The sequence below is a fragment of the Drosophila eugracilis genome, unplaced genomic scaffold, assembly GCF_018153835.1.
Source record: "Drosophila eugracilis isolate 14026-0451.02 unplaced genomic scaffold, ASM1815383v1 contig_75, whole genome shotgun sequence".
NCBI classification, from domain to species: Eukaryota; Metazoa; Arthropoda; class Insecta; order Diptera; family Drosophilidae; genus Drosophila; species Drosophila eugracilis.
The window spans coordinates 2,584,691-2,596,041 of record NW_024573645.1 but is presented as its reverse complement, the minus strand read 5'-3'; the positions used below and the strand labels follow the sequence as shown (position 1 = coordinate 2,596,041).

The 11,351-nt window shown below is 43.1% G+C and overlaps 3 protein-coding genes across 3 annotated transcripts; all 3 read left to right on the top strand.

Annotated features, from left to right (window-relative positions):
* The first annotated feature begins 1,743 nt into the window (after nt 1-1,743).
* Nucleotides 1,744-4,215, top strand: LOC108116717 (organic cation transporter-like protein). Its single transcript, XM_017228738.2, has one exon. The coding sequence runs from the start codon at nt 2,127-2,129 to the stop codon at nt 3,831-3,833; it is 1,707 nt and encodes a 568-aa protein (XP_017084227.1). The 5' UTR covers nt 1,744-2,126; the 3' UTR covers nt 3,834-4,215.
* Nucleotides 4,216-5,443: 1,228 nt separating this feature from the next.
* LOC108116695 (organic cation transporter protein) lies at nt 5,444-7,581 on the top strand. The gene has a single exon (XM_017228709.2). The coding sequence runs from the start codon at nt 5,734-5,736 to the stop codon at nt 7,378-7,380; it is 1,647 nt and encodes a 548-aa protein (XP_017084198.1). The 5' UTR covers nt 5,444-5,733; the 3' UTR covers nt 7,381-7,581.
* Nucleotides 7,582-8,385: 804 nt separating this feature from the next.
* LOC108116571 lies at nt 8,386-10,519 on the top strand. Its single transcript, XM_017228512.2, has 3 exons — nt 8,386-8,890; nt 8,948-9,130; nt 9,603-10,519. Exons 1-3 carry the CDS (start codon nt 8,511-8,513, stop codon nt 10,471-10,473), a joined length of 1,434 nt encoding a protein of 477 aa, XP_017084001.1. The 5' UTR covers nt 8,386-8,510; the 3' UTR covers nt 10,474-10,519.
* Nucleotides 10,520-11,351: the final 832 nt, after the last annotated feature.

The window sequence follows — 11,351 nt, the reverse complement described above, 5'->3', positions numbered from 1 at the left end:
CTAGTTATTTGAACTTTGGCGCTGTAGCCGTTATTTTTCAAAACAAATATCTGTGACATTTGAATAAATGGTTGCCTACTTTTGATCTTTTACGTTTTATATGACAATGAGATTTTGGAACTAAAAAATATTACTATTCCAATTATGCCTAGATCACATACCGTCTCTGGGGATATCTCTCAAGTGGAAAGATATATAGATCGCACGTCCTAGGAGGACTGCTTTCATTCCGATCGCTACAGTTGAGTAACAAAGGAAATCAATCAAAGTATCACAGGATGACAGGATTCTATCTTCTTCTTTGGGTTGGAAATATACGCCTCATTGGAAAAAATGTGGCAGGCTTTATATAAGGAAGACATAAATTTTATAAATTATTTTTTCTTTTTTATATTCAGAATACAGTACACCATTTAAAAGACGATAGAATATCCAGATTTCTTTCTTCGTAAGTTTCATATAATAAATTTTGATTTTGCATACTATTTTGTAGACTTTTAGAAGAGTGACTCGGGGCAAGGGGCCGGTCCGCCACCTTCTGATCAGACACACCCACCAAAAAAAGAACCGCTTTATTGTTCGTTAGCCTGAGTCTCAGAACTCTTGGGCCCCACAAGTGTTCTGCACATAGCGCATGTCCAGTTTTAATTGCTACCAAATGGGGTAGTTTACAAACAAAAAACTGTTAGTTTGCTTATTAATTTCTGTTACATACCCTGAAAGTTACTTCCACCACATGAGAGTTAAATGTAAGCTTACCCTGCGCCTTGCAAGTTGATACCGCATCTGAAGACGGTGATGAGTAAATCTGATGGAAGAATGAGCTGAGGTTGAAAGAGGACCCAAAATATCGTACGATTTTGCCGCCTTTGATTTTGACGCTCTCGTAATTGGTCAGCGCTACGCTTACTAATTGAGTTCAATTAAGAGACAATTTATTAGTCATTCTAGGGGTATATTGTATTTCCTTAGGTGTGCAAGAAATGTATGTAGTTTAATTTCTGTAAGACCAGAAGGGAGTTATAGAAAACGTGATTAGTAAAAATAAAAACCTCAATAAAGGAGATAGTAAAAATTATTCTTTAAAATACATCGAACATCTTTTATTTAAATATTTTTCATTAAATATATATAAATATACAAAATTTAGAATTATTTGTCATAATCAGTGAGCTCTCCAAGCAGTAAACATATTTTTTTAACATCGAGTAGTGGGTATCAAAAAGTCGGAACCCGTACTCATGTTATTTTTTGCGAGATTCGCTTAAGTGTCTGTCGGAGCACGACTCAATTGGAAGCGGAGAGAGCCGAAGAGGTCTTGAGTGATCGCCTGATTGACGAACTACCATACAATGTGGCGTTTGAATTTCCACTTACCTGACTTTAGAACGGCTGTGCAAATGGAAATTGGCAGATGATTTTCCAGTAAATGGCTGGGGATCGTTGTAATTTGCTACCAACTTGACTAGGGGTGGCAATGTCTCAGTCACTCCTTCATCTCCTCTCTGACCAAGAACCGTATCGGAGTATTAGAGACCCGCTCTCTCCCGATTCCACAGAGAGTGCGCATGCAGCCGGCATTTGTTTGTCGTTCTTCTTTTATGCCAACATAAACACTCGGATATATCCGAGTATCAGAGAGGGTCGGATATACTCGTACACACAGACCATAAGCGTTTGTTGGCCCTGTCGGTCTGCCACTGAGCTATTGCATTGCGATTTTGGCACTCAGTTCGGTTTCGTTGGTCTAAGGTGACGCCTCGAGTTAGCGGAGTGCCGGCTTATTTTACCCAGTTTGCCCTTGTTCCGCTCCGGGTTCACTTCCTCTCTCTGTGGTCAACATACTTTTTTGGTAACACGTGTTGGCCGATAATTACCGCAACGGAGAATTGTACGCAAGTTTTCTCTCTAACGCCGGGGAGCAAAGTACACGTCAACGGAGCAGAGAGTCCATTTCGACACTCTATATTTCTCGGGAACTGCTGAGTGCGTCGACATCACGGGATTGTACCAAAAAGCATAGCGGTTCCTTTTTGGTGATTCATTATACCGGCGCCGCTCGAAGAAGTCAGCTGCGCGAAAAAGTCATCTGAAATTCTGATTCAGATTCGAAAGATAACTCTACCATGGGCTATGATGAGGCTATCGTCCATCTGGGCGACTTTGGGCGATACCAAAAGATCATCTACTTCCTCATCTGCCTGACCTCCATTCCAGTGGCCTTTCACAAGCTGGCTAGTGTGTTCCTTCTGGCCAAACCAGACTTCCGGTGCGCCTTGCCCTTCGAGAATGGCAGTACCTATGACTTATCACCCCAACTATGGAACCTTTCATTTCCCCAGGGGGTCAGGTGTGAGTACTACGATGTCGATTACAGTGATGAGTACCTAAACGGCAGCATTCCCCGGAGTAGCAATAAAACCAAAAGCTGTTCGCAATACGTATACGACCAGAGCACGTATCTCAACAGTGCTGTAACCGAATGGGATCTAGTTTGCGGGAAGGAGTCTCTGGCCGCCACCAGCGATTGTATTTTCATGTTCGGAGTGCTCTTGGGCAGCATAGTCTTTGGCCAAATGAGTGATAAATACGGTCGCAAGCCCATCCTCTTTGCCTCGCTGGTCATCCAGGTGTTTTTCGGAATTTTGGCAGGCGTGGCTCCGGATTACTTCACTTACACGTTTGCCCGACTAATGGTAGGGGCCACAACTTCAGGAGTCTTCTTGGTGGCCTATGTGGTTGCCATGGAAATGGTTGGACCCGATAAGCGGCTCTACGCCGGCATCTTTGTGATGATGTTCTTCTCCGTGGGATATATGTTGACGGCGGCATTCGCCTACTTCGTCCACGATTGGCGCTGGCTGCAGATTGCTCTGACTCTTCCTGGACTCATCTTTATGTGTTACTACTGGATCATTCCCGAATCTGCCCGCTGGCTACTCTCAAAGGGAAGGAAAGATTGTGCCATCGCCAATATGCAAAAGGCAGCCCGTTTCAACAGAGTGGAAGTAACCAATGAGACTCTAAGTGACCTACTGGATGAGGGAGAAACGTCAGAGGAGAAAGCCAAGCAAAAACTCGAGGATAAGGATGAGGATGAGGGACCTTCTCCCTCCGTGTGGGATCTCTTCTGCTATCCCAACCTCCGCAGGAAAACGCTGCTTATCTTCTTGGACTGGCTGGTGACCAGTGGCGTGTACTATGGACTCTCCTGGAACACCAACAACCTCGGTGGTAATGTGCTACTCAATTTCGTCATCTCAGGAGCTGTGGAGATACCAGCTTACATATTCCTTCTGTTGACCCTGAACCGCTGGGGCAGAAGATCCATCTTGTGTGGCTGCTTGGTCATGGCAGGACTCAGCCTTCTAGCCACTGTAATCATTCCAGAGCATATGCACAGCTTTGTTGTGGCATGCGCCATGCTGGGCAAACTGGCCATCACCGCATCCTACGGTACGGTTTACATATTCTCCGCCGAGCAGTTCCCGACTGTGGTGAGAAATGTGGGTCTCGGGGCTGCTTCGATGGTGGCCCGTATTAGTGGGATGATGACGCCTTACCTCAACTATTTGGGCACCATTTGGAAGCCACTGCCGCTGCTCATCTGCGGATCCCTGTCGTTGGCGGCAGGTTTGCTCTCCCTACTGCTGCCAGAGACGCACAATCAGCCCATGTTAGAGACCATTGCCGATGGTGAGCGTTTTGGCAAGAAGACCAAGGGTGATGTCTATCTGGAAACGGGCCAAGAACTGCGAGAGTCTCCGGAGACGCAGCCACTCAAAGGATCAGCTGATACAAATGGAGGCAAGACAAATGGCCAAAAATACTAGAAAATCTCAGGGCCAGAACTCACTTAATATTTTCCATAGTTAAAAAGACTAGAGGTTACAGGGTGTCTAGAAATTCGACCAGGCCAAAGGCACGGCATTTATCATTAAAGCATAGGCCAAGTATTATATAATTTCAAAAATCTCAAAAGCAACCAAAAATGAGAAGACAACAAGACAAATTGATCATGACCATGTTCGCATTTACCTTGGGAGCAGTAACCTTAGAGGGATGGTTTTCCCGTGGGAAATCACCTGGAAAATGCCAGATCACCCATGTCGCTGCATAATTTATTCCTAAATCTATTTAACTTTAGTGTAGCTACAGCATCCATGAGTCCATGGAGATAATTTTGAAATAAAATGTATTTTTCCAGAGACGAAATCAATTTCCCCGCCTCTTTATTGACCCATCGTAAACCCGGAACGAGTGTCTGGCCTGACCACAAAGTGTACACTCCACACGTGTTTCCGCTGTGTTTATTTTCGTAGTTGGTTCTTATCGGTCCCCGAAAAACACGAGACTGTCGTATAAGTAGTGGATCCGTCATTAATTCTTAATCACGAGATTGTTAAGTGCCTAGTACAGTGGCAAAAATAACTTGGAATGCGAATAATAATCATCCGATTCTATGAATATGACTGCATCACATTTGCATAACTTAAAATTTCTGCGGGCACTTTGACCTTGATCTTATTTCATACGTGGCTGTGCGGAAAGTGGGTCGACTATTTTTCTCTTTTTCCAAGTACATTACAATATGTTCTCAACACTTTTCAATTAATATTTGAACATGTTCGAAAATGTTTGAGATAACAAACGGAAACATACAGTGGTAAAGAGAAATCAACAAAAAAGAGAGTCTGAACGTGTTTGGAAGAGCAGTGTTTGGAAGAGCCTATATTATCTATAAGCTAATGTATAGCAATGTAAACAGACGCGGTCAAATTATTGGGGAATGTTTACTTCTATTGATCGACATTTGTTTTATTTTTAATGATCTTTTAATTACAAGAATTTAATAAAATTATATTTTCAAATATTAGACAAATTTCCTTTATTCATTAAATTTTTTAAAACTTAAAATTAGTTGGAAAAATATTAGAGAATTTTTTTTAATAAACAAATTTTATTCAAATTTTATTTAATTCAAGGAAAAATATTTGATGTTACTTTATTTTTTCTCTCAACTGTTTTCCCTTTCCCGAGATAAAAAAATTAATGATTTGCCGGCAGACAGATTGGAATTCGGAATCAGGCCACATTTGATGGACTCTTTCTTTGGTCAGGAGACATATTCCTGCGGGCTCTAATTAATGTATCGTACGATGTCCAAATAAGTGAGAGGCAGCTGCACTTCCCCCCGTTTCTTGTGCCCCGTTTTCATCCCTATTTCGAAATGGAAAATATTGATTCTGTTTTAGTTTTCTTATGCGGATCGTTGATCAATAAATTGGTCACAGGGTTGAACGGCCAACGGTAGCGTTGAGCTGCTCTACACGTACACACAGGCGTACTGATAGACTGGGACCGCTCACACAGACACAGATAGGCGAGCGTTCTGAGTTCCTCAGAACCCTCGGAGCTATGTGTGTTTTTTCAGTCTGAGTCTGAGGCAGCTGGCGAGCGGTTGATCGCACGCTCCGAGATCGAATCAGTTCGAGATTCGCTGGTCAGAGAATCACTGGCTGGAGGTTGCTGCAGCTGCAACCTGGTTCCGTTTCCAACCAGATTGTTGCACAATCGAACGGGTTCTCCGGGCGTATACGCAACGCGTCGCTTTATTAAGTTGCGCATACGTCACCGTGCCGCGACCGTTGAACTTCTTGCCAGTTATCGTACGACACTCGACGGTTGACAACGCTAAATCTCAGGTATAACACCTGCTCACCGACGCTAAATATGGGATACGACGACGTCATCACCCACCTGGGTGAATTCGGACCGTATCAGAAGCGCATTTACTACCTTCTCTGCCTGCCAGCCATAGTCTGCGCTTTCCACAAGCTGGCGGGGGTTTTTCTCCTTGCCAAACCCGACTTTCGATGTGCTCTGCCCTACGAGAACGGGAGTAGCTATGAGTTATCACCACACCTGTGGAATCTCTCGTATCCGCAAGACGAGAGGTGTGCCTACTACGATGTTGAGTACACGGAGGAGTACCTGAATGGCAGCCTGGCTAGGACTACCAATGCGACTAAGAGCTGTTCTCGATACGTTTACGATCGGAGCAAGTACCTCAACAGTGCCGTCACCGAATGGGACATGGTCTGCAACCGGAGCCTGCTGAGTGCCACTAGTGATTCCCTCTTCATGTTGGGCGTGCTCCTGGGCAGCTTCATTTTTGGCCAAATGTCTGATAAGCTGGGACGTAAGCCCACCTTTTTCGCTTCGTTGGTGCTCCAGCTGATCTTTGGCGTTTTGGCAGCCGTGGCTCCTGAGTACTTCAGTTACACTATTTCTCGGATGATTGTGGGTGCCACCACCTCTGGTGTTTTTCTGGTGGCCTATGTGATTGCCCTGGAGATGGTGGGCTCCTCCTATCGCCTTTTTGCCGGAGTGGCCATGCAGATGTTCTTCTCTGTGGGCTTTATGCTCACAGCTGGCTTTGCCTACTTCATCCACGACTGGCGTTGGCTGCAGATTGCTCTGACTTTGCCTGGGCTCCTATTCATTTGCTACTACTGGATCATTCCGGAGTCTGCCCGTTGGCTTTTGATGAAGGGTCGCCAAGAGGAGGCCTTTGTGATTATCAAAAAGGCAGCCAAGGAAAACCGGGTTGAAATACCCAGTGAAATCTATGAGCAGCTTGTGGAAGAGGTGGCCGAAAAGAAGAAGCTGGACGAGCAGACGGCCTCTCAGCCAGCGGCTACCGTATTTGATCTCCTTCGTTACCCAAATCTTCGCCGGAAAACCTTGCTGATTTTCTTCGATTGGTTTGTAAACAGTGGTGTTTACTATGGCCTCTCCTGGAACACGAACAATTTGGGTGGAAATCAGCTAGTTAACTTTGTAATCTCTGGTGCCGTGGAGATTCCCGCCTATACGCTGCTCCTCTTCACCCTCAACCGTTGGGGTCGTCGTTCTATCCTATGCGGAACCATGTTGATTGCCGGGGTCAGTCTGCTGGCCACCATCTTTGTGCCGAGTGACATGAACTGGTTGATAATTGCCTGTGCCATGATAGGAAAGCTGGCCATTACCTCTTCCTACGGAACCATTTACATCTTCTCGGCGGAACAGTTCCCGACAGTGGTAAGGAATGTGGGTCTGGGAGCCTCCTCTATGGTGGCTCGAGTTGGTGGAATCCTGGCTCCATATCTCAAGTTACTGGGTGAGATCTGGCGTCCATTGCCGTTGATCATCTGTGGAGCTCTGTCCCTGATCGCTGGATTGCTGTCTCTACTCCTACCGGAGACCCTGAACAAACCCATGCCAGAGACCATCGAGGATGGCGAGAACTTCGGCAAGAAGCAGGCACCACAAGATGCCGCCGAGGAGGGTGGCACTCAAGAGCTTGACGGGATGCTCAACGGAAAGTCAAGCTGATTCGAGTCTGTCTTGCCGGAGACACAAACATTTAACTCAATCTAAACTAATGACCTCAATTGGCTAGCGCCCTGGTCATTTTAACGAATTTAAGCATTCAGCGCATTTCCATTTCTTTTGAGATATTTCAATACATTCCCATTTCTCGACTTTGTTTATTTACCTTTACAAGCGATTTAATAAAAAACAAGTAAATATAAATGGCATTTGCGACTTGTACTTGTACTTTCAGTCTGTTCAACGAACTTTATGACCACTTTGTTTATTGAGGATGGTCTTAGTCTCAACGAGGCGATAATAATTCGCTCATTATGAGAATTAGGTCTAAATGGTCGTGGCTGATAAGAAACAAAATAACAATCTTATTGAGTGCAAGCTTCTAATGCACTTGCTCACCGTAAAAAGCTAGTTCTACCATATGTTTATATTAAGATTTTCGACTAATTACAGCTAATTAAGTTTTTTACATATCAGTCAGTGGTGATAATAAAACTGATTGCAGTCAATGGATTTATTGATAAGAAAATCACAGGCCTGGAAACATATGGAGACAACCTGATTTATGTGAAATTCAATGGACTGATCCAGTTTATTCAATTTTGTGGTTCAACGAACTTAGAAAATCTGAAATCCGGGTTTTAATATAAAAAAGGAATCTGCCATTATCATTATTTGATGTTTAAACCAAATGGATAGCTTATAAATAGCTCAATATTTATGGTTAAATTATCTTAACAACTTTTCCCTAGACTGATTTGCAGATACGTTTTGATTTTGATTAAACTTATCTGGAAAGCCAGAAATGGCGTGTTCGGTGTTGTGTTATGTTATAATAATGGTTAAAAACCTATTTCTAATTAAAAAAAACAGATAAGACCATATTTCGAATTTGATCAATTAAATACGATTATGTCTATTTTACGCCATCACCACTTTAAACTATGCATGGCTCCATATATTGAAAATGTAGCCTAAAAGTATGCCCCACTTTACAAACCAATATTTTCAAACTGTACAAAGCATGTCAAACCATCTAGGCAGGAGTTTTCAATATTTTTCTAGAAAAATCAAAACAAAATTATGAAAATTAAAATTCTTTATCGGCTGGACGGACTAAAAACGCGGGGTAAATGGATTTACCCTTTGGGACATTAACTCCGGACCTAGATGTTCTGATCGTGGGAGCTGGTCTTTCGGGTCTGGCATCTGCCCTAAAAATCCTGTCCATGGAAAGTACCCTGAAGGTTAGGATCATTGAGTCGAGCGGATGTTTGGGTGGGCAGTTGGGTCAGGATAGCATTCGTTTTGTAGATGCCGCTCAACAGGATATGCTGGCCTTTCTTACCCTAATCCAGATGTCACCAAGGCGGAGAAGGCATGACAACAGCAGGCTGCGAAGATGTTGGGATTTGGATAGAGGATTCACGGCATTGCCTGCTAAATTCGAGCTGGGAAGATACATAGAAATGTTGGATCTGCGAATGTCCAAGTTCCGCTCGAAACGATTCAAGTGAGTGAAGGTAAAGCAATCTATAGAATTGACAGAATCTTATGATCTATTTTAAAGCCTTCGGGAACGAGTGTCCAACATGGAGCAACATATCTGTCACCATTTGTTCTTTAATAAGTCTCGAAACTTTATGCTCAACCTGGTGGAACTGGTCTGTGGGGTTCCTGCCAATGAGGTGGACTACGATGTCTTCATGTCTGTTTGCAGTTCTTGTGGAGGCCTCAAAAAGCTCATTGACTTGTAAGGGGTAGTATAACTGTTGTAAGGTTTTCCTTACTTAACCTTTACTTTCCTTTTCCTGGCTTTTATAAGTAAGCTACTGACAGTCATATTTATCTCATACAAAGGTGTAAAAGCTATTTAAAAATACTTTTAAAGCTAGTAATTAAAAAAAAATAAATATTTTTTAACACAATCGAAAAATTACGGCACGACTGGCAGTCAGCCCACTTGTATTTTCTCTCTTGAAAAATGATTGATTACCTTACCTAGAATAGTTACATTTTATAGATCACGTTTGTGTCAATGTTGTCAATTAGCCCAGGTATAGTTACTCCCTACAATGCTTATATATTGCTTTCAATTTGGCTTTGATTGATTAGCTTGAACAAATCTTCCCATTACTGCAATATAGCCTATCATTTTTTCTCACCCCTAACTATTTTCACATTACTTAACTTAATTAACTCTATTAAATATTAATTATCCTTAGCTACTTTATCTACCCGAGCCATTTCTATGAAATATCCACACAAATGCTGTTGGAAAAGATATTGGACCAGATGCAGTTTACCAAGATTTCGCTAAATAGCAGGGCTGTGAAGCTGGAACATTTCAAAAACTATGCGCAGGTCACAGATGATCAGGGAAATAAACATACAGCTCAGGCTGTGATTCTGGCGATACCCTGGAACAAAGTGCAGAAGTTGGAGTTCGAACCTCGCATTCCAAGGGCCTTTCAGCCGCCGGTGGCTACCAAAGCTGGCCAAAAACCACGCCGCCTGATAACTCAGTTCCAGCTACGATATGGAAAATCCGTTTGGGATAATCTTGGATATTCCGGAAACTTTCTTAGCTCCCAACCGTTGGTCAGTGGTCATGAGAGTCGGCCGTCGACCTTCTGCGGTTATATCCTGCACTCACCGGAAGATCAAGACGAAGTCCTGGGGGATGTGATGGATCTGCTTGCAGACCATTTTGGTGAGGAGATGCGAAAACCTCTAGATACGCAGTTCTCCACCGATGAGCTAAATGTGGCGCTTCACAAGCCACAAACGAAGCCCTGGTATCGGGTCATTTGGTCAAGTTCCTCAGCCGTGGGCACTAACTATCGCAGTCTGATGGGTGGAGCTGTGCAGAGTGGTTTTCGGGCGGCTGTGAATGCGCTTTTTGTGGTCCGACCCCAGGTGGTTAGCTGGAAGGATATGCTCGACGAGCGGCCAAAGAATCTACAGGAAAGTTTTCGCACTGGCAGACTCCGAGGACTCCTCAGTCGTCTCAATCTCTACAACGTCACCTTCTACAGCCTTTTTGTTCTCGGACTCATCTGGCTGCTGAACTTTGGCTACGCTAGGGCATCCTAGGGATTAACTATGTCTCTATAGAAATTAAAGTGTCGACCTTGTCACCCACGCCTACAGTCTGCGATTTAATCTGTGAACTCAGGTCGACTGGCAGTGCCTTAGAATGTGCTCCATTGAATTTTGTGAGTTTAGCAAACGCCTAGATTTCTACGAATTTGTTCACAATTCCCTCGTCTCGTTTCGTCGGCAATCATTCACTTAAGCTTCACCAACGCCTGGCTGGATGAATTGTGCTGTCTGATATACTCGTTAGTAGGAATTATCATCTCAAAGGTTTCCTCAGAATGTGTGTATCGAGAGGAATTCATTTGCACAATTAAGTAGTTTAGAATACATTATAATATAGGCAAAATTTATTTGGTTGCCCTTTAACCCCCAAGGGAAAAGCATTTAATTATTGAACCAGCTTAGGGCGGTGTAAAAATAGACTTGTCGGGCTAAACAAAACCTGTCGAAAATCAAATAAATATTTTAATTGTAGTGCCGATACGACTTCTAAGTCGTATTTTTTCGCATAAAACTTTTACAACTTTGTATGGGAAAATATGTCTGCTGCCCTTAGTAAAAATAACCTGCTTTAGGAAAACCTGGAAAGGGTTTGATGAAAAATATATATTTGTATTTACGATATTTCGTTTACTGTATTTTTTCTTTGTGCAGCAAGACAGATATAGTATTACTTCCAAACTAGGCCTGACATCTTAAGTTGCCATATATCTTTATATGACAATGCTGATTACATTATAAAGAATTCTTGGCGATTATGTAAATGAGATAGCCATTATTGAATTAGCGCTGGATTGACTGATGTGGCCTGAAAGGAAAAGCCTAAGATAGGATCAAATAACAAAACAACTGCGGGGTGAAACTACCCTTAG

Coding starts and splice junctions, on each gene's coding strand:
- LOC108116695 (XM_017228709.2), top strand. CDS start 5,734: ATGGGATACGACGACGTCATCACCCACCTGGGTGAATTCGGACCGTAT.
- LOC108116571 (XM_017228512.2), top strand. CDS start 8,511: ATGGATTTACCCTTTGGGACATTAACTCCGGACCTAGATGTTCTGATC. Junction 8,891..8,947: donor TTCCGCTCGAAACGATTCAA/GTGAGTGAAGGT, acceptor TCTATTTTAAAG/CCTTCGGGAACGAGTGTCCA. Junction 9,131..9,602: donor CTCAAAAAGCTCATTGACTT/GTAAGGGGTAGT, acceptor AATTATCCTTAG/CTACTTTATCTACCCGAGCC.
- LOC108116717 (XM_017228738.2), top strand. CDS start 2,127: ATGGGCTATGATGAGGCTATCGTCCATCTGGGCGACTTTGGGCGATAC.